The sequence below is a fragment of the Aplidium turbinatum genome, chromosome 3, assembly GCF_918807975.1.
Source record: "Aplidium turbinatum chromosome 3, kaAplTurb1.1, whole genome shotgun sequence".
Taxonomy (NCBI): domain Eukaryota; kingdom Metazoa; phylum Chordata; class Ascidiacea; order Aplousobranchia; family Polyclinidae; genus Aplidium; species Aplidium turbinatum.
The window spans coordinates 44,538,455-44,561,891 of NC_137474.1; the positions used below are offsets into that span (position 1 = coordinate 44,538,455).

Sequence of the window (23,437 nt, forward strand, 5' to 3'; positions counted from 1 at the left end):
TCCTTGGGAAGCAAAAGTTGTAAATGTGGACGGGAGCGAACGATGCAACATCTCCTCGAATGCCCTGTACCCAAAGCAAAATGCTCTGCACAGGATTTAGCCGAGTACAACGATACAGCAAGAGCTTGCGTCAGCCGAGTGATACACGATGAAGAATAAGCGAGCAAATATTCTTGCTTTGTTCATGTCACGCCTACGTGCACTTCTGGTCTTGCATTTTGTTGTATCGATAGGCTATTCGCTGTTGTTGAATAAATAGGCTACACGTAAAGTTTCCCAAAACAGATTTCCAGAGAATTACGTTTATGATAGCTAACTTATGTAAATCTGTACTTTCGTTGTGGTTCAGTGGCTCCCAGCAGTCCTACAAGGAACTGTTGAAAACAAATTCAAAGTTGTGTCTTTAATAGAACCAAGTCACCCTACTCCAATCCTAAGCCACGCCCACTTTAAAAATTAAACGAAGCAGTTTCGATTTTACGTTTTCATCACAATACATTAGCTATTGCTGGATGGGAACGTGGGAACCAAACGCGAAACCATTGTCCCAGAAGAACAAGGTTAGGGTTATCACATTTCAATGACCATCAAGGAGGACACAGGCTACACATTTCTCATAATATTAATCAAAAGCAGTGGCATAGGTCAGGGATATCTAAAGAAGGAGATGCGAAGGCTCGCAGAGATTGCCTTATTCTCACGACACTACCAAGGCGGTAGTTGCAGCGAGTTAACCCTATCTGCCATTCGCTTCAAATACACGCGAAAAGCACGAGACGGGACCATTTGAGCCCTGTTTAATGGCTTATATAAGTTAATTCAGCCGCTAACTGGTAAAGTTTCACAGCCTAAAGTTGAGAACTTTTTGAGTTACGGAAAGTTGAAGTTTGGGGGGACTGAAATTGAGTGGTTTTATTAATTTTCACATAATTTAGACTGTTCTGCAGTTAACAAACCGCTTTGACTTCCGTTTTTTTGCATTTTATGTGAAAGATATGGGCATGCTGATGCAGTGAAACCAATAAATTTGAACTTTTTTTCTTATTAAAAGAAGACTGATAATGATGATCAGACTAGGCTAATTTTGATAATGAGGCCCATGGGGTAACGTTGTGCACCCCTGGTTAAGAAAGTGGGGGTTAAAGACTTGAGTGACCTAAACAATTCTTGTTACACCATTAATCCAATTTGTTATTGCAATGGAAATATCATAATTTCAGAATCAAAATACTTTAGTATCCCTACCATATCTAAAAACACCATGTCGTTTTTTAAAAAATGGAGCATGGGGTGGGGGAGGGAATAGTTGTCTCTGTGTATTTAATTATTAGTTATGTGCCTATGTTGCCGATTAGAATTTGTTTTGTGGTGTTGTTATTGTGAAAATACACCTTTTCCATCACTTTTGGTGCTAATTCAAACCGGGCCTTATTCACAACACGTGCATCTAATAAGGCCCGCTTGAGATTTTTTTTATTTTTTTAATATTTTACAACTCCTTTAACTTAGAAACTTGTTTCATAGATATGTTGGTTAGATAGAACCAAAGTATCCTCATTCCAAGTTTCGTTCAAAATTATGCAGTATTTAGAAAAATATTTAAGTTTGAAAATTAGCGGGCCTTATTAGCTGCAGGTGCCTGCAAAAAAGCTTCTAAGTAGAAAAAAGGGAACAGAAAATAAAACTCTTCACATTCACGCTTTAACGGACAGACACGAGAGGGAATCTAAATTTGGATGATTGCTGCAATGTGATAATTCGTAACCTCTTATTAGTTATTCTGTAATGTTTAAATTAGTTTTTGTTGTAGGCCTACAATATTATACGAACACCTTCTGATAAAGAAAAATTATAATTCGAGTAACAATTGTGTGGAAATAGATTAATGGAGTTAAATTAGTCAGAATATCCATCAGGAAGACAGAATTTTATTAGACAGTCAATTAACATTTAAAATCTCCATAAAACCATTTTTAGGCTACACATGAAATAAATGTTACCACACGTTGACTAAATTTACTTTCTATCATCCGTTTCTGCACTTCTGAAATCACGCAAAACGTAGCTTCTAAATTAATTTGATTGCTTCAAAGTTTAACTGGGCTCTGGCAGATTTTTATTACGCTTGAATGCGACGTCCATTAAATCTTTTATCGAACATATAGTTGGACTTGCTGCTTCATGAAAAAACTAACAAACGACAGAAAAACAAGTTTTGTTTCAGAAAACTGAAATCACAAATGACTTGTGTGTGTACTTCTGTATACCACAACACTCATTGAGCTAAGGCACCTTCACTTCGATCTTGTTAAACCTGAAGAGCTTCCTGCAAAATATATGTCACCAAGAATAAGGGTCTTGTGACGTGCTGGTAACGTGAGGAGCTGATAGTCTTAAAGTTTAAGACTTGTTTTTTGCTGAAATGCATATTTATTATTTAATGACAAAGCAACTACACAAATCAACAAAAGTATAACGCCATACATTAACACTGTGGGTGGATTATCGAAGATGCACTCGGTCTGATTGTCAACAAACAATTCAGCATGTGACCAAACAAAGTAACATTGACAATGTAGGAATTTGTTCTAGTGATAACACACAAGGACTGCGTTGGAGGATTGTCGGTGAGTAATTTCATTGAAATGCAGTAACAAATCAACTAATTGTTGAACTCAAGTCATGAATGCAAACTGTCGAGCAACCGCACACCTTCCCTAACAAAATATCTCACATGTGGTGCGCACCAAACCCACGTGTGGTCTTCCCTTGACATTTTGAACGTTGTGTCTGAAGAATCGTTGTAAACCTTGTGAAAACCACTCCCTTTCAGCAGCCATAGGCCTACGCAAAAAGTGGGACCCAGTTTCTTATGTTTCACGTTAAAAAGCAGGCAGTGGACCTTTTCTAGCTTTACCCCTAGTTACCAAAGGTGTACAAGCAAATGTTTTGGAGCATTTAGGAGCCGGAGTCCCGGATTTCGGCCAAAATTTGAAATTTTTAGCAAAAACAGGAGCCAGATTGAAAATCGAGTTTTGAGTCACAGACTTCGGAGTCGAACTGGAGTCCAAAAAACCTGTCTCCGTACACCTCTGTCAGTTACCCTAGGCCTAAAGCAAACATAGCTCGTCCCACCAGCAATTTAACTGCATGATAGACCCAAGTAAAATATCAAACACCTTCCATGCACTGCATCAGATGGTACGTGCGATACTTGCGACTACAAATACCGAGAACAACACTATGAAGTCATCAACAAACAAAAAACGTCAGTAACGTTAAACCGACATGAAAGAACTACTTGCATAAATCCGAAGCTAACTAATTACAATACCAATAAACATGACATGACCTATAAATATACCAAAACAATACAATAAACATCGAAACAAGCAGTTCAGCAACTTACGTTGGTCGCTACCTTCGTCAGCCATACGGGAGCAAGATGAATGACAACAATCGGGTTGTTGTGTACATATTAGGGTACAAAATGCCTAAGCAATAGGTTGGGTCGAATTTTGGACTTTTCTCCGATTTCATTGCTGCAAACTTTCTTTCTTGCAAATAGTCATAAAACGACATTCCTGAAAGTTTGAGCTTGATCGGACTTCGTCTTTATTTCTAAAAATCGCAATTTATAAAGGTACCTGAAGCGATTTTTTCGAGGCTTGAAAATGCTTTATGACTATTCACAAGAAAGAAAGTTTGCAGCAATGAAATCGGAGAAAAAAAAATTTTGACTCACCCAAATACATATATGCTGTAACTGGTACTGGGCTCAAGGACTCGAGGAATAGCACCTTTCAGCAGGTACTATGTAAGTCTAGCCTCTCCCTATTCACTGGTCTCCTCATGCCAGGTTCTCTAACAGCAAGCAAGACCGTCCCAGATCCTGTTGGTGGAGAGTTTGTTTTCTGAGAGAATCTAGAAGAGAACCTCGATAAAAACACGTAGACTCTCCAAGCAGTCTTCAGCCGGAGGAGTGTCTACCATTTCCAATGGCTTGCTTAGTTGGCGCCAGGAAGGGCATCAGGCCAAAAAAATTGTACACCTAAACAGGCTTTTTTAAAGGTTTGGTTTGGGTGACCGCTAAGTAGTTTTAAGAGACCGCAAGTGTTTCATTTAAATACCAAAAAATAGCCATATTTGCTTACAACATAGCGAGAAGCAACCATTACTTTTCTACTGTAGTTGCAAGTCCAAATTTTGGGAAACCGATGGAGAAATTTGGGGGACCGTTTCGGTCCTTAAAAAAACACTGCACCTAAAACTTATATGCAGTGCAAACGGATGATGATAACTGGCACTTCCACTTTCCATCGAATCACGTTTGCGGCAAACATGACAATGAATGCAACGCGGCCAAAATACAAGAATCAAAGATAGCTTGTCTAAGCACGTATCAAAATAACCTCAAAAATCGAACAAATTAGCTACAAAACGATAGATGTTCCAGTTATTGGAAACTACAGTACAATGATGCACAGAACAAATAATCTCTAGTTTGAAATAATCTATCCACTTTTACGTTGAATGAGAAGTAGAAGGAAATTGAGTCGGGCCTTCTTTAATAGCTAATCGAGTATATCTTAAGCAAAATAAACTGCAAAACAAAAGTGAGAAATTACACTATTTCGATATTGCAACAATGTATGACGACGTCGCTCAAATTACAATCACGCACATAACAAAGCAGCAAAGACTGGTGAGTTGGAATCGGGGTAGGCAGGAGACGTCACCTCAAGCGTATCGTGAACGGGTCGCTGAGGCCCAAAAGACAGGACATCCTCGAGCTGTAATATCCGACGCGGTATCGTGACGTCTCCATGACAACGGGGGCAGGAAACTTGTGTCGCTGGGGACTTTGGGGAGCGTGGGGTGATGCGGAAACATAAGTCCATGTTTTGTAAGAACGAAAGTCGGTAAACCGTTCCTGCAAGATCAAGTTAAAGTTACCAACAAATGGTGAAGTTTGAACAGTAGCATTTAATCGATTGGAAATATATTTATCACCGAACTGAAAAAACATGCTCTGAAATCCAATCTTAGTCACAAACAAGCCTTGAATGATTAATGCAGGCCCTTCTCCGAGATTGACAGCTAGTGGTGTTTCTGTTTGTTGACTATTCCATCAACTAGGTGCTTCTAAATGTAGAGCTGCCCGTGAAGAGAGCCATTAAAACTGTACCAGATCAAATTTCAGCGAGCGATTTTATCTGAGCTATGCCAACTACACAAATCCATGCTACCGAAATAGTGAGATATGGGAGTAAGGAAAGCAAAATAGAACATGACTACCTCGTATAATGCAAGGTAGTCTCTCTCTTCAGGCTTCATATCCTTGTGGTAAGATATCACAACCTCTCCACCGCTCTCGCTGCTCCACGCGCCCGCCACACGAACTTCCAACAACGACTCCACCTCTTTGGTGATCTGAAAGAGAAACCCATCAATTGCTCGGTGTGGGTACCTTTGCACTGGGAGTGCTTTGCTGGGGGTGCTTTCACGGCTGCAAGGCGAAGATACAACTTCCGCTTTTAAAGTATCAAGAAATTGATATAGAATAAACATTTGCTGAGCAAATACAAAATGTAACGAGCTTTCAAATTAGACATAATTTCTTTTATCTGTTTCTAGCGCTTTTGGAGCGGTTTTCAAAGCGAAACAAGTGAAAGTGGAAGGGTCACAACAAAAAGAACATTGATAAGTGACATGGTAAAACAAAAAGGCTTTATTTTTGAATGTCCACTGCCTAAAGTTTCAATTAAATAAATACAAAATCTTCCAACAATATTGCAACATGACCGAAAACAATTCTGGTAAACTCACAATGGTAAACCACCAATTGAACAACAAAATGGTGAGATACCGTTCGGTGATTCCCCCGCTTTAGTATGACAAGACAAACGCGCCAAAAGAAACAATTCAAAAGAGGTAAGGAAGGTGTTTTTAATTTGGGGAGATGTTTTGATTCAGAAGATAAACACGAAATAATCAAAATAGGCTATTGTAAGGCCCTGCCTTTACATCCGCTTGTGGAGTAAATAGCCCTGATGATGATTCAACCTGTCTCAAAAGCGTAAAAGCAAAAGCCCATTGTTGACCATATGCTTTCCAAATTCGCACGATTAATACGAAAGCAAAATTTGCTTTTCGAACTAGTAGTGGTAAACGTAAAAGCAACGAACAGCATGCTATATATCACAATGGCTGGTGCTGCAAATTAACTTACAAAAACCACAAATGTAAAGATATTGAAAAAGGCCGGCAACACGAGAGTTATGTTTACAGTAACAAACCACCGTTTAGTTACCAACTGCCACTGCAACTCAACGTAACAACATCTACCTACATTTAGTGCGTACTGAGCCACCACCGGCTTATGGTCACTCTGTTTCATGTATCCCAGGCTGTCATAAGAGCCTTCCACCAACTCCACCAGGGATGGGGGATTCTTGAGGGTTGGAGAGGATGTGGGGCTTGCCGTTGCTATGGAGATATCACGCACTTGAATAAACAATAAAGGGCATTATTTCATGCAACGTTTTTAAAGTGACGCAAGTACGTAAATTGGATGGTTGGACATGTAAGTTCAATGTCTGATGGACATTGACAAGAGATCATTACTATTTACTAATGTAATAATGTATTTCGCTCAACGCTTTAATAAAAGAACAACAAAAGTGTCACAAACCTCTATACAGTATATACATTAGGGTGGTCCAAAAAAAACTTTTTTTGTAAATGTTAATGTCTCACCCTAAAATATTGTTACCATTGATGAGAAAATGACATATGTGAATTTTCATAAAGATTGGTTGATATTTAGAGGCTGCTACCGGGGTTCAAAGTTTTGTCGTTCGCCCCTATTTTAACATTTCGAGAGGATATGATACGGTATAGTAAAAAATACGGTACAGTGCCATGGTATATTGCAAGAAAAATACAGTTTAATAATTACTCTATAGTCTGTTTATAAACTCATGTGTCTGTATTACGAATTATACTAACTGGTGTACATGTACGAAATGTGCGACTTGGAATAAGGTAAAGTTGAGTCCAATACTTGAATACAAGCATCGAGGGATGAGGTTTTCATTATACTAAGCCTTCGGCACTAACGAGAGTAGGGTGGCCAGTTCCTTTCTCTCGGCCGCCTTTACTTCAGCAACTACGCCCACCCAATATATTACACCCTTGGTAGAGGTGGGCGTGGGCGGTGTTTGTCAACAACCAGTAAAAGCCGGGAGTCAAACCAGGATTGCATAATTGGAAAGCGAGCGCGTCACCGCTGCAACTTTGTATACTTGTGTTTAAAATTCAGAGACTAAATTGGACATTCATTAACAACTTTAGAATACAGAAAATAAACTACATGTACATGATGTAAACTAATATACATAGTACATACATATAGGAATTATTGCGAGAGGGTCTTTCTACTGCAGTCTGGATATTGCTGACGGTGATCGGCGACGACACGCAAAAGATACTGTTTTTGTTCTTCGTCACATGTGTGTAATGTGTTGTATTCCGTGATCAACGCCACTCCACGCTCGGCAATGTCATTTACAACCTTCATTTCACTCACAATTGCTCTCGCTCTTTGATACGTGTCATTGGTCTTCCAGTTATGTGGATCTATCTCCAAAAATGATGAAGACAAATTCAGAGCCTTAAAAATCTGTTTGTATTTGATGTAACAAAATCAATGAATGACCATTTTATTTGAAAACCAAAGACTTGTTGTATTTGGCCTGCCGTCATCATATTCACGAGATAGTTCTCGAGGCAATATTTTCATGTGTGATGGGTCGTTCGACTGGTCCGGACATTCTACTCTTCAAGCGTTTTCAAATGAAATGGTCATTCATTGCTAAAGATGATGTACAATGTGCGTGAACTGACGACGAGGCTTTAAAGCATGTGACAGACGTAGCAGATGCCATAAGAACCTTCGCTAATGAAAATTGTTAATACAGCAACATTGTGACGACTACAGAGCTCCTTGAGTTTACCATCATATTCTTGGGTAGAGTTCCTCTTCGTGGCATCAAAATCATGGCTCCTGGTGCCCTTCATCGTGCCAGGTGAATGGCGAAAGCCATCTATGCACTCAAAGTTGGGATGTACCGAAAACAGTACACGTTGACTAAAAGGGAGGATGTCGCTTTGTGCAATATCTGTGTGTTTGTTGTGAGAGTGTACGTGAAAGCTTGGTTTCTCGCCCCATCGCCGATTCTTGCACTATCTCAGGATCTCGCATTTCTCAACAACTCGATCAGTACAAGGATATTCATTCAAAGATGGCAAAGGCCGCAGTGAACAAGATGTTGCGTCATTTGTGGTACCTGGGAGAGGAGCTTATCGCGTTGGCATTCTTTGATAATTCTGTATCATCAGATACTAAACGGAAGATGATGACTCCAATAAAGACATGTGACGAAGGAGTACAGCCTAGTAAAAAAGCTGTAATTGGCCACAAAGAAATAGCAGACAAAAAGTTGGAAGACTTTGCTACATCAAATACAAACCGATTAAAAGGCCCTGAATTTGTCCTCATCATTTTTGGAGATAGACCCAGATAACTGGGAAACCAATGACGCGTATCAAAGAGCGAGAGCAATTGTGAGTGAAATGAAGGTTGTAAATGACATTGCCGAGCGTGGAGTGGCGTTGATCACGGAATACAACACATTACACACATGTGACAAAGAACAAAAACAGTATCTTTTGAGCGTCGTCGCTGATCACCGATATCCAGACTGTAGTAGAAAGACCCTCGCGCAATAATTCCTATATGAATGTACTACACAATAAAAACTATTAATACTACAAAAAGTGCTCAATGCCAATCAAAAAGCCAAGCAAAGCGAATTAAATCAAATATAGTTATTACTCTCTAAACCCTTGACAGCCTGTTTTAACCTTCTGATGGTTACCGGTACCCTTTTAGGAGGAGGACTTCTGGAGAACCTTCTGATGATTACCCTTTTAGGGTGAAACAGGCTGTCAAGGGTTTAGACAGTGGTTCTCAACCTTTTCTGAGTCATGGCCCTCCAGACTGTGGCTCTAAAAGACCATGGCCCCCTTGAGTGAAATAAAAATGTATATGTTTAAAGAACAACGAAACGAAATCAATAAAAGCAGTTAACGAGTCATTAAATTAAATGATATGAGATGTTAAAGTGAGTGATTAAATGATTTAATGCTTTCTTTTTCGTAATAGACTACGCCAGTAAATCAAACGTATCCTTAATTGTTACGTTACAATCACAAGAGATGATGCAACATGCAGTGAGATAGAACATACGATGAAAAAACATGCTTTTAGCTAGCTTTACGATACTAACACCTACATGAGTGTTTTTTGTGTCACAATTCTACGTTTCTGTCAATACATGTTATAATTCATTAATGAAGCCTTTTATCGTGGCTCCCCTGAGAACGCTCTGTGGTCCCCTTGGGGGGCCGAGGGCCACGGTTGAGAACCCCTGGTTTAGAGGGTAATAACTATGTATGTACTATGTATATTAGTTTACATCATGTACATTTGTACAATGTACATGTAGTTTATTTACTGTCTTCTAAAGTTGCTATTGATTGTGAAATTTAGGGTCGAATGCACCAACAGTGATTAACTTAAACATTGATTAAAGTTAATCATTGTTTAACTAAACAGTGATTAAAGTTAATCGTTTTTGGTATGCACCAACAAAATTTTGTTCATGATTAGTTGATCAATGATTAAATCAGACTGTTGATGGTTTTTGCTGAGTCATAACTCTAGCAATGAGTATTTCTTGGATTTGTTATGGGGTTCAGTACAGTTCAGTGGTAGAAAAAGGTACATACATTGTTTGTTCATAATTGACAATGGCAAAAAGCGTTATATTTGCTGATAAATTATTTGGTAGAAACGTAAGCTCGACCGGTATTCGCAAATTTGCTTGAAATGATGTCTGGTATATGTGAGTCAGGTAGTAAGTAGCCCTTTTGTCAGGTGCCAATGATACAACTTTTTAAAGTGCTTCCTGGTTTTAACTACTGAAGTTGGTGTACCTAACTTTCACTACATTGTAGAAGCAGCCTGAAATCAGCTGAATTTAGCAAATGCAGTTAGGCTACAAGGTTGTTCATCAGAAATTTGAAAGTGAATCTTTGAGACAATTCCACTTAGAACAGTGTTTCCTAACCGGGGGTGGGAGAGGTGTTATGACAGTCTAATACCAAGAAATCATTTCTTATTCTTTTTAAGAAGTTGTGAAAGGGCATTTCAAGTGTCAGCGACGGTTGTGCAAGGTCGCTTTGCTTTTCAAAGCTTTGGGGGCCCGGATTTTTGCTTGGTACCAGGCCCGAAATGTTCTCTCAATGGCCCTGATAGAAACCGTCGCATTTTGAAAGAGGTTTATCTTGTTTTTAATCATTTTGTGCTCGAAATACTCAGAATAAACTAAATTTAATGTAATTTTTTCAAAATTCTCTGAGGTAGGCCGGAGAGGGTCCATCTGCATGGATCAACTCCTTGCTGTTTAAAATCCTGGCAATGCCACTTCAAGGCTACAGGGTGCTAAACTGTCCAGACCAGTTTAAAGTAGTGCGCAGGCTTTGTTAAAAACAACATGTTTTATTTACGCCCATTGCGACAACATACAGTATATACACTGCGATTACACATGCAACACAACAGACGACTGGAAGCAGCGAAGGAACCATACAGTTATCGAGCAGACGCTCTCACCACTCAGGCGGCTAGATGTCAAGGTGGAGGTAATAGAATGCTTTTCATCAAGACACAACTGCCAACTAGAAATTTATTTTCATAAACATTGGGCTAATGTAAATTTTTCTGAAATGATTTGACTACATTATTTTACTGTTTTGTATTTCAGTGTAGAACAAATATTTCACCATTTTTTCTTGACTGTTAAATTTAATTCATTTATAAAATGTCAAAACAACAATCGCAAAATTTTTCTCCACACGAAAAAGATCTGTTTCTCACTTGCACTGCAACATATCGCAATATTATTGAATGCAAGAAGACTGATGGCGTGACCACACACAACAAAAATGATGCCTGGCGGGAACTCACCAAAGATTTTAATGGTGCCTCAACCTTCGCAGTTAGAGAAGAGGGTACGCTTCGAAGGTTGTGGACAAACATGAAGGCCCAAGCAAAAAAAGGGTCTCTTTGGCCCGCCAAGAACGCTTTACCACTGGCGGTGGTCCACCTCAAAAGAGTAATGACACCGAAAAAGAAAATTTAAATTAGCTGAACAACTGATACAGGCACAAATCGAGCAATGTAAAAAATAACAAATTTGAGCTTTGCTACTCTGTTTAAGTATTTATGTGATAACTAGGGCGATTTTTTGTAACCAAAGTTACTTTTTTATAGTTGTACCAACTAACAAAAGAAATGTATATATATATAACCAAAATTTCATGGTTGTGTGGAGTCAATGTTTAAGATGTTATAAAGTTACCAAAAGTCACTTTTTGTGTTTTTAGATTACTTTTCATTTGTTATGTCACTTTATTTTGCATACTTTTTTGCCTAATTTCCCTATTTGTATATCTTTTATTGCTACTGGAGAGATGAATTTACATTTTATGTAATGCCAAGACTTTTAAAATATCTTCTACTATGGTATGGATTTTAGGTATGCACGAGCCCATGCTTGTTCGTATCACGTGTATTACCGAAAACTCGTTAATAAATTTTTGCGATCAAACAAATTGTGTTAACTATATTTAACCAATTGTTTTCCCTGCAACAGCTAAAGTGTTTGTTTTTTCCTGCTGTTTTTCCTGCAACAGCTAAGTTGTATAAAGTGTTCGATTGACAGAAACTTCTCAGAGAATGTAAAACATTACATTATGTAATTTGAATGTGTAATTCTGATTTGAGTACAAACTGAAACTAATTTAGATGCTTTTTTATATGGAATTGCTTCCATTTTTTTTGCTGTCTTGTTTTCGTTGAATAAAGTTACTTTTTGGTGACTTTTTTCGCAAAATTGAAGTCATTTTGGTTACAAAAAATCGCCCTAGTGATAACATTTTGTATATGTACAATTGAATGGTTGTAACTTTTCGCTGTTTGTAATTGTTATTCATACAGAACAATTTAAAAATAAACACACCAGGTAGCTGTAGCCATGGTTTCATAACTTCATTAAAACAGACAGAAAAAACTAGTACCTCAGGATACTACCCTGCCAGCAAATCAACCACTATTTACATTGATTCAACATCTGTAAATGTTGAATTAATGTAAAAAAATGATTTGCTGGCTGAGTATTTACCCACAGATCCCTCATCAGGTGTACAATGAAAGAAAACAGCAACCGGCTCATTTGCAGCACTAGGTGAAAATCAATCGATTACGTTAAAAATATTACGTTAGTTTAAATATTGACAACCCATGTCCTCCTGGTGACAAGATTGGTGTATGAGTTCCAAGACCGGATTACTTTAGAAGTATTGACTGATAATTTGCCATCTCATTGCGTTTCCACCATCTGTGGGCATGGGTTGCTGCTGGCTCCTTATGCTGGAGTTGGCGTGAGATGAAGATTCTTCAAAATCCACAAATTCGCCACGGCGAACAGCATAATTATGCAAACAAGCAGTTGCGACTATAATGGGAAGGGTGTTGTCCAGTTTAGTTCGGAGAGGAATTCGCAAGCACCAAAACCTTTGCTTCCCAACTTCGATTTGTGAGGTCTACAGCATCAAGTTCAGCACAATCCACTACATTCACTGCATCAACCATGTTGTTATTACTATTTTGTATCTAATTGTACACACTGGTATTCATGAATTCCATACATGTAATGAAAATACAAAGTGATAGGTGTGCATGGTCAATGTGATTAGGTAAACATTGATGACAAGCAAAAGGGTTAGGAATAGACAATGTACCGGTAGTGTGAGTATCAAGTATGTATGTTGTACAACAACTCCTACCATAAAAATAGTTCTATACCGGTATGTCATGAAATGCCAAAATATGAACAGTCACATATATAAATATATATATGTTCAAACAGCTTGTCAAACAATTTTTAATAGGCTTGGGACAATGTATTCTGAGACATCCCTAGAAAGGGGTCTAAAAATAGTATCTATGTTGTACAACAACTCCTACCATTGAGATAGTTCTATATAACATATCATTGAACGCTAAAATATGGACAGCCACATGTATATAATATATCAAATATAGTTATTACGGTATCATACTCTCTAAAACCTCTAGAGCCTGTTTCACCCTAAAAGAAGGATCAGCAGAAGGCCCTTATTTAAAAACAACTTGTTAAACAATTTGCTATAGGCCTGGGACAGTGTATTACAGGTATAAAGCCACACCAAGCCATCAGTAACAGCGCATATGCTACAATCAGGGGCGCCGGTAAGCTACTGCACATATTGCAATATAACAATTTCTGCTATTCGCTTGTAGCCTAATTATAATCTTTCATTTTTGCCTCAAAATAATATTCACGGCACAAAATTCTGCAACACAGTAGGTTACATCATTATAACAAAGCATGATGCCTTTCTTTGTATACCGGACACTTGTTCATTATAATACTCAATAGTGAGCTGATAGATGAGCATTATCGCTACCGTATATCTTATATTAAAACTTTTAAAAGAATTGGCCTTTCAGCAACAAAAATGCTCTTTTTTCAAAATCCTGCACCCCCCCAGTCGAAAATTGTTCAGGCACCCCTGGCTACAATAGCCAAATTTTGGTAAGCAACCCATAACCTCAACTATTTTATATACAATTATAAATCAGTTGCTGTCCATGAAAAGTGAAGAACCTTTACAATTACATTTTGGTTATTCTAATCCTATCACACATCACACCTTCCATAGTTCAAAAGGTGCAGCCTGATGTTGCAATTACCAAGAAGTAATACAATACCAGTACTATAAACCTTTGCTGGAAAGTTAATCAACCTTTAAACCTACTCTGGAGCTGTATTAACTCTGTTACTTAACTTGCCTAGTTAATCACAGTTTAATCATGGTTTAAATAGCCCTTGGTGTTGGTGCATACGAAAATCTCACTTAATTGTAGTTTAATTCAAGATTAAGTTAAATACAGTTTAATCACTGTTGGTGCATTCGACCCTTAGTCTCTGAATTTTAAACACAAGTAGCCTATAGGCTACAAAGTCGCACATTTTGTATATGTAGACCAGTTAGCATAATTCGTAATACAGACGTACATGAGTTTATAAACAGACTATAGAGAATTATTAAACTGTATTTTTCTTGCAATATACCATAGCACTGTACCATATTTTTTACTGTACCGTATCATATCATATCTGTATCACATCCTCTAAAAACGTTAAACTGGGGGTAAACGACAAAACTTTGAACCCCGGTAGCAACCTCTAAATATCAACCAATTTTTATGAAAATTCACAGATGTCATTTTCTCATCAATGGTAACAATATTTTAGGGTGAGACATTAACATTTACAAAAAAATTTTTTTTTTGTACCACCCTAATATACAGTACATGCAAGTGACGAAGTAAGATAGAACATCACAACTTTGAAGAAATCAAAGCAATCAAGTATTCAGGCAGTGGTTCGTCATTAGAGAAGCTGCACTGAGAAGGGCAGCAATAAAAACTAAGCGAACTCAAACAATCAAATGAAAAACATAAGTTTATCCAAACATTACGAAGTTTTATCTCAACTTACAGCTGCTAAATATTTTAAGTTTACGGTCGCATGCCCTCACGGAATTCAGATAAGTCGATCTAAAACTCACAAGCATCCCTCAATGTCCTTCCATCTGGGTTGATCCTACACAGTATCCTGTCCGTCCAAGCGGGCTTCCTCTGCTTTTCGCTGGTATCGTATGTGTCTGTGCCCATGTCGAACTGGAACGGTAGGGACAGTTCTAAGACTACTCAATCAATATGCGAGTCACACGATGCACAAGGACCACGGGAACTAATCAAGGCAATAAACAACTTCTAGTTACTTCACAATGTAGATACTAACGAGGTCCCTGCTTTAGCCTGATGCTGCGAGTTCGCTGTGGTAGTGGCGGTTTGCACTAGCCTTTGGAAAACAATTACTTAGTCATGGGCTATGACGAAGTTCTAGTTGAAGACTAGGGAACTGTGTTCGATCAGTCGTGACAACAACAAAAATACATACCAAACTACAGTGGACAGTCGTACAGAGTTATTGCTCAACTGGTTGAAGTTTGGCAATCAGGCACATTAGCTAGCGCAATAAATCTATATTGAACAATGCAAGACATCACAAGTTTCAGCTGAAAGTCAATTTTATCCAGCAAAGATTTAAAGGGATACTAAAGGAAAAACCTGACTTTGCGATTTTCCACGTTCTTTGTGTTTAACATGCTACCATAAAACGATTTTCAATAAAATTTTGCCCCATTGCGGTCTGACCATCATTGCGCGCGTGCTTTTGTCAGAGCTTTCAAAACGAAATTGGCCTGAGCAGCGAAGCGTGCGACTGTACAGTTACGTCACTAAAGACTATAGCAATCAGCTAATCTCGCAATAATTGTTACTGCGGGCGATTTGACTGCAGGCTATGTATTGTATGTATGTACATCAAAACAACACATTTCAACATCAAAACATCAGACAGTTTGCTCAAAACATCACATGTGGTAACGTGGCTTTTGTTATTGCTGTCTTTATTGACGTATTCTCGAGCAGTGTTTGCACTTTTTGGTCATTTTGAAAAAAATGAAAATAAATGAAACACTGGACTTTGGGCCTTACCAGTGCCATTAAAAACATTTTTTTTTTCGGTAATTTTTTTTGAAATGTATTCTTGAATGTTCAGTTTACTCATTTTAATGCTTAATTCCCGTTTGAAATTTTCATTTAGTATGCCTTTAAAAGTACCAATAGACAGTATGACGAATGCCCAATAACTGATGCAGTAGGTTTATCTTAAGCAGCTGGCGTAGGGATAAACGAGAGTGAAAATGTGGTAATCCCCCATGTGGGTACTACAGGTCATGCAGTAGCAGAGACAATGTTGCAAGCGAAATTGGTTACTGTACCGTTACACACTTTGAATGAAGGAGGGAATCCTATTGGTCCTTCTTTGAATTGTTTCATGACGTCATGATCAGTAAGGTGTTTGTTCAGCTGAAAATATTCAACAAAAGTAACATACAGTTAAGTCTGTGTTTGTTGCTCACTGGTAACATGAGGAACTAACTACAATGCAAACAATGTAACAATAACCATCCACCTCAAAAATGATTGACTTCAATCTCTGTAAGCGCTGTAGTAACCTGACCCTTGACCCATGTCGCAGCAGTGTGTTTATTTGGACATTCAACATGGCAATGAGATTTTTGGAAATTTTTGAGAAGTTATAACTCAATGGGAGGGCTACATTAGGGGATGTCAATACTTGGTGCCATGTATTAAAAGCTGCAGGGTATTAATTGATGACATGAAGATTAGTTTGAGTACATAAACATACTGACAATTACAAAACGACAGAAGACGGTACCGGCAATAGACATGGCTAGCGGCTAGCCACTAGCCAGCATATGCGCCAAGGCTGGATGGGATAGAAGAGATACCCAGACTCTATAAGAAGACAATATCACACATTCCTAACTCACAAAACAGGCGTCCCATTGCAACAGGACTGCACTTTGTGTCATGTTCAACGCGTTGACTTCGTTGACACCAACATGCTAACAACCTAATGTCTTCTTCAATTGTGACGTCACAACACTTTCATACGCATGTTAAGATATTCATGTAGACGAGTGTACTTGGAAAACCTAAACAAATAATCCGCAGAATAGGGCGATTGCGATATATCATTACTTGCGTTATGACACTCAGACAAGGGGAACTGCATGCAGCTTACAATGCTAAGTTCTCCGACTTTAAAATTCTTCAGTAAATACCTGATCGTTTTTCAAAAGTTGTTGAAAATTCTTTTCTTTCACTAACTTTAGCATTTCTTCCCGTGGAATGTTGTCAATGCGGAAATTGGAATCCCCCGCCCAAAATGCAACGCTGAAAGATAATTTGTGTGGATGAACCAACATAATCAATCAACAGACACAAACGGCACTTTCGTATTAGCTTCTGCGACGTTGGTACACGACTGCTATCAAAAACAAATGTAAAATATTTCAGATCTGAAAGTGTAATGACTAGTGACTACACATCATGCATGACCATACACAGAAATGGGTCTGCTACTATTCGGTGAGTCCGATTCGGTGAGTTCCTAACCTCTAACCCTAACCCTAAAACGGCAATGATAATTAGGCTACGGCACCCGATAATTTAAAAAAAAAATTGAAAAAATCCCCTGTTATGGGATCGGACTCACCGAAACGGACCATTCCGCACAGATATTGAATTAAAAAAATGTTGATGTTGCAGTTGAAGTCACAGCTAAATGACAGCGCCGGAATATAGCCAATACAAGACATCAATCATTGAGAATAAGCAAGGAAAGGAATTTACAAATAGTAATGTTCCTGAAAAGCAATTAAAGTACAACACAGCTACAGTTGAATCTTGCCTATGATCCTACTTGCTTTGTTACATCAAAAACATCACATTAGCGACTTTATTTTAACAGCAATATTAAAAGTGAAACACAATGAACGTAATCGGCTTTGGCGTGGTTGAGCCGGACAGGATGAGCGCATTAATATCGAAGTATCGATTCACAATGTCTGTAAGGTTCACATCTGTTGAAGCAGCGCTGCAGTGTTCACCGCTTCAACCCTTCCACAGACGGTTGCCGATCCGCTTATGCGGTCTGACTGATGCACTGCACTCCTGCATATCGAACGACCTCCGCACTCCACAGGTTGTTCAACCTGATATGAAATCCTCGGAATGGCCCAACGCCTGACAATGGGGATTGAGTAAATGGAAGGTCTTTTTCAAATAGGTTGTTTGTATCTAGCAAATACTTTCGATTTTTCAAACTAGTTCTACAAAAATAAAACTAATATGGCCAGTAACAGCGTAATTCGAGAAAAAACTTGATTAAAAGTAAAACAACCTGATTTGTAATTGACTGTGCAGCAATCCGTTGACAACCGGTAGAGTGGGTAGACCATATCAGTGGATGCTGCATGGCCAATCAAAAGCGTCTGCTAAAAACTGTTTAACTGATGCTATGTGGATGTCCACAAATGACACTCTGACAAAGGTTCAATCTTGCGTAGTTTCTGCGCACTAATATATAATTGTCATCAAAAATAAAAGTAAAATATTTCAGCTCTAAGAAAGTAAAAAAAAAAACTATATATATATTTACTTAGCTACAACGTGCTGTACATATTCACGCGAAGTTATTATTTGCAAAGTAAATAATTATTATCAGCAAAACTAACATTCAGTCACACTCACACAAAACTCATCGTCGCAACCTAACAAGCCTTACTTTTTCATTGGTTCAACGTCTGCTCCACGTAATATATAAAATAACATTTACTGGTTGGCAACTCACTCGTGACTCAAGATCGTTGTGGTTCCGTCAAATTCCATCGATTCAACGATGTCCTCGAAATGCTCCACCCTGGCTGCATTGAAGTCCATCTGGGCAGGAAGATGTGTGTTCAGGAAGCAGATCCTCTTCCCATAGACGTTGCTGGATATGGCCACTCCACCTTTGTTTCCCTGAGAAAATATCGTTTCTATAAAAGCTCATATGACTTCATGTATAAGTCTTCCCAATCAACAAATGAATTCTTTGTTTACTTTGGCTCAAGGTCTGCAGAATACGATTTCAATTAAATTATAATCCCGGTTTGATCAGGTGGTTTAAAAGAATGTTAATCCACACCCGGAGGCGTGAAATAAAGAAAACTTAATCCACTGATATAATACTTAACAAACACATTAAGACGACGTTCACATTGATCAAGCGTCGCTTTACGGCAAACGGCTTAAGTCGCTAAACTGGTCAATAAAACTTGTGAAGTTGATAAGCAGGATAGGTATTAAATATATTCGCTTATTTACGGTTATTTTGCTTATTTTATTATTTTATATTTTTTGCTTATTTTATTATTTTCGCTTATTTCGATCACAACTAACTATCCGCACCAATGGCTTGGTTGCATAGTGGGTGGAAAACATTCTCAGGCAAAAAGGCTTCTATCACGAGTGGAAACTTCACTTCAGCGACAGGGCTATCGAAAATCGGAATGGCCCGTTTTGGTGAGTCCAATTCGGTGAGTCCGATTCGGTGAGTCCAATCCCTATTCGGTGATTTTATCAATTTTTTTTTAAATTATCGCGTACCGTAGCCTAATTATCATTGCCGTTTTAAGATTAGGGGTTAGGTTTAGGGGTTAGAGGTTAGGAACTCACCGAATCGGACTCATCGAATAGTAGCAGACCCATCGAAAATGGATCAAAGGTCTACAACTCTACAAGTATGAAACTGCCAGGATTAAGCTTCTGAAAAGATTTCTCAGTCGGAGAATAAAGATTCCAATCAGTCACATCTCAGCACTCACCCAATTCCCTCCAAGGCCCGTCCTTCTGATGTCACTCTTTATGAAGCGAATATATGGCAGATGATGCAACCGAGCGAACACAGACAAGGACATCCCTTGGACACGCACGTTCTCCACCTGGAACACAGCCCACTTTAACATCTGAACACACTTGGAACACAGCCCACTTGCATATAATGCATAAGTCTCAACGTTGTAAGATCAAAAAGCTCAACAGTATCGTGGAGTTTAAAGTTCAGCACACGACCACAAGTCAACGACAAAGGAACTCAACGGAAACAAAGCTGAAATTACTTGAGAAAATACATTTGAAATCTGTAACATTAAAAAAATCGTTTTTCTAGTCTTCTCCTCACACGACATTGCAAAACACAATGGACGTTAAAAACAAAACTCGATGATGGATTACCTGGTTACAGCTGCCAAAAAAAAAAGTTAAATGTTTCTTCATTGCCACAACCCAAGAATCAAGAGGCAGACGATTTATAAATTCTTTAAAAGTGAAGAATATACCGCAATAAAACACTAGCCTATAATTGGTTGGTGGTAACCCATTGCATTTACCGATCGCAGTTTCACAACCATTACATCACAGTTATAAATACGCGTTCAAGCTTAAAGCTATGGCAAGTATCAAATTACCAAACAGCAGTCGCTAATACCATTAAGAGGTTGACATCATTCAATGATTCAGCTTAATGAGTTTCATTGGATAAATTCTGATGCTCTTGAGTTAATCAATTATTTCGAGCGATCTTTATCAATAACGTGTTTGGAGTTTAAATGCATTGGAAATAGTTTATGTATCGGTAACCTCAACAACTTATTAAAATGTTGTACTACCAACCAACCAAGCGATTATAACAATAAAGTTTTACTGAGACACTTGTATCTTCCCACACACACCATGCACCAACACTAATAAAATCTACCAGCACTCACCAAGAAGTATCCATGTCTTGGCATGATGGATAGCAGGGTACGAGTCCATCCGTCGTATGCTATATAACTGAGAGCTGTTTCCACCACCCCAGTAAAAACCTCCTGCAGACTAATGCCCATGGTCAGAATGAGAATTAAGCATACATACTCTTTGTTCTTACATGGGAAGCGCTATTTTACAACTTAACAAACAAAACACTGTTTGATATATTTTTAACTCTCATGCTGGTATGTTTAAAACTGTATACAAGTGGAACAATTTTAAGCATTATTATCCCTTCAAAATTGTGTGCGCATTTTCAAATTAAGTTAAAATCATACAAAGTGTTTGACATGGTTTGGTGGGTAAAACGACAACGCAGGATTAATCATTACCGTACCCACTCAGGTAGGAAAAAAAGCTAATAAGAATAATCTTAATAAACAAAATCATTCACAACTTAAGTCATATATCTGAACCCACCTTATCAAATATAAGTCAATGTTGTCATTGAAATCAAACAATTTGGTCAATGCTTCGTCATCGATTGAAGACAATCCAGCAACATTCCAAGTATGAATCTGAATCCTGTAACAACACATGTGAAAGTCAGAGTGATCGCTCTGCTATTTAAACATACAAAAGAAAGGTAAATAACACACAAATTTAATAATAAATGAAAAAAAAAAAAAAACGATAAATCTGACTGTGATACTTTGTTTGACATTGTTTTGTTTGTTTGACACACACAACAAAACAAACTCTCCAACACATTTCTAGCTTCTGATCACTACTTCAGTTTCACAATTCAAAAGCATCAATCAGCCCATTTGCAAGCCATAAAGCAGCCGGCGGCCATGACCGCTAAGCAGTGGTTGAATGACCGCCAGTGCTACCTCCTCAGTCGGCCAAGTTTGGCCGCCGGTTTCTTCTAGCTAATTCTTTAATTTCGCAACAGAATGATCGTGAATTAACCGTCGAAAATATCTAGTATCAAAGAGTGACGCAGAATTAGGTCAGCGCGACATAATCACCACTGTTGTATTGTGCGGAGCATTTGCTATTGTATGGAAAATATCCAGCTGCGATCACCTGCTATAAGTCTTGTTTGTAATTCCGGACGTTTATTATAACAACGTGTTAATCCGAAGTGCTAATTTACATCGGCTGGCAGTATTGTCGTTTTTATGTCGTTTCAATGTTGTCAGACATTGAATCGTTGTTATAAAAAAGAACTAGGTTAGTTGACATCGGAGGGGAAAACACGTGTCTTCATAGTTGAGAAATGTTTCCGCTGTGGGGTAGTGACCTCACACCCTCAATGGTGACATCATAACGGAATAAATGGTCAGGTTTTATGAAAGGCGGTATGCAGTTGAAGTGTTGAACAGTTGAAACAATTTAGTGTCATTAGATGGTCCCGCAATACCGGATTACAATCACGATAAAGCAGTTATTGCGTGGTACAACGATTCTATAGCAGGACGTCGCCCAGACTTCAATAACGCTAAGTGATCATTTTAGCATTGTTGCAAGTTTAATTCTATTTACTTGTGCTATCTAGTTCATAGTTCATCATAGATCCGCCGCCAATGTGCGAGACCGGGCTGGAGGCTTCCAGCTCTACCAAGCCTGCCCCCGTTACCCGTAATATCATCGCCATTGGGCTTTGGTTTGGTCCTGGTCCAAATTGAGACAAAGGCCATTCGCTTGTGTGGTTGTTTAAGGTGGTCGTGACTACGCGAGGGCTACGCACACACTCTTGGCCAGCTCCATGTCCACTGCGGTCCAATAAGATCGGAACGTGCAGATTCAGGGGAACCGGTTGCAACGGGCTGCCGGGTGCTCTGTTCATTGAGGCCCGCCTTACAGGTTGCATGCCCGTCAGACATTGCCCTCTTCCGCCATAAAGAGATTGCCGTTGGGGACTTTTACGTGTGTCTATTAGCCCCAGGAGTTGCTAGGGATTAGCCTAGTTTGCTAGCGACAGATCACTTTGGAGAAAAAGAATTAGGGAAGGCACGGAAATTTTTGAAAAAAACAGGATACAAAAAGCCCAAGAAGAACGAAACACTAGAAAAGAAAAGCTAAAACTACCACGTCCCCCACACTCCATCTCCATACAATGTGACTTTTGCCCACGTCTTTTCCATCATAGACTGGGCCTCCAAAGCCACATACGACATCACCATCCAAAACCAAATTCAATTTGAAGACAAAACCAATGCTCGGACACGAGCTGGAGCCGACGACGACGACTTGTGCTATCCTTATTTGTATTTTGGCCTCCAAGCACGCAGATTTGGCCGCCGAGAAGGAGCTCTCGGTAGGCCACGATGACTGCCGGAAAAAAATACGAGTTTTAAGACCTGCATTTGGAAGCAGTTTTTAGGTAATTTAGAAGTGCAATGTTAGAGGACTTGGTCAAAGGAACGAATTGAACTGAAGCGTGGGGAGTTACAAGTACTGGGTTGAAGTTGTTAATCCCACGGGACTCATCAACCAGTTGAAAGATGTTTTAAAACATTGGCAGTTAAAGCTTAGAGACATGAAACCTGTCACACTAAAAAAAACATTGAAATGATATAAAATAACATGAGTTAAAACAAAGATTCCGCGAATACGCTGCATCAGTGCATTTTATTGTTTCTAATCTCGATTCTACTTTAAGAATTAGCTTCAGACTTCAGTAGATGAGATTACAAAAATGCCAGCTTATTGTTCACTGCATCATGACACATTTGCACAAATGACACATGACAGATTTTCACAACACATGCCTTTGAAGTAAACAAGTTAAAGCAATACCGGTATGTATTGGCAGCAAAAAAATGAGAATGTCTTCTTGATGTGCATTGCAGACAAAGATATACAACCAATTCTATAATACTCTCCTCACCTTAATTGCTTCATCTTGCAATTTTATAAGTAATCAGTCAGAAAATATAAAAATAGTATCATAATCTATAAAAC

At 38.6% G+C, this 23,437-nt stretch overlaps 1 protein-coding gene across 1 annotated transcript; it reads right to left on the bottom strand.

Annotated features, from left to right (window-relative positions):
- Window positions 1–2,382: 2,382 nt before the first annotated feature.
- LOC145767630 (inositol polyphosphate 5-phosphatase K-like) lies at window positions 2,383–23,437 on the bottom strand. The gene is made up of 11 exons (XM_082579484.1): window positions 23,364–23,437; window positions 20,948–21,052; window positions 20,485–20,593; window positions 19,543–19,659; window positions 18,528–18,697; window positions 16,957–17,068; window positions 16,097–16,174; window positions 14,806–14,917; window positions 6,353–6,507; window positions 5,299–5,433; window positions 2,383–4,933 (listed from the first exon to the last, which is right to left on the bottom strand). Exons 1-11 carry the CDS (start codon window positions 23,375–23,377, stop codon window positions 4,736–4,738), a joined length of 1,305 nt encoding a protein of 434 aa, XP_082435610.1. The 5' UTR covers window positions 23,378–23,437; the 3' UTR covers window positions 2,383–4,735.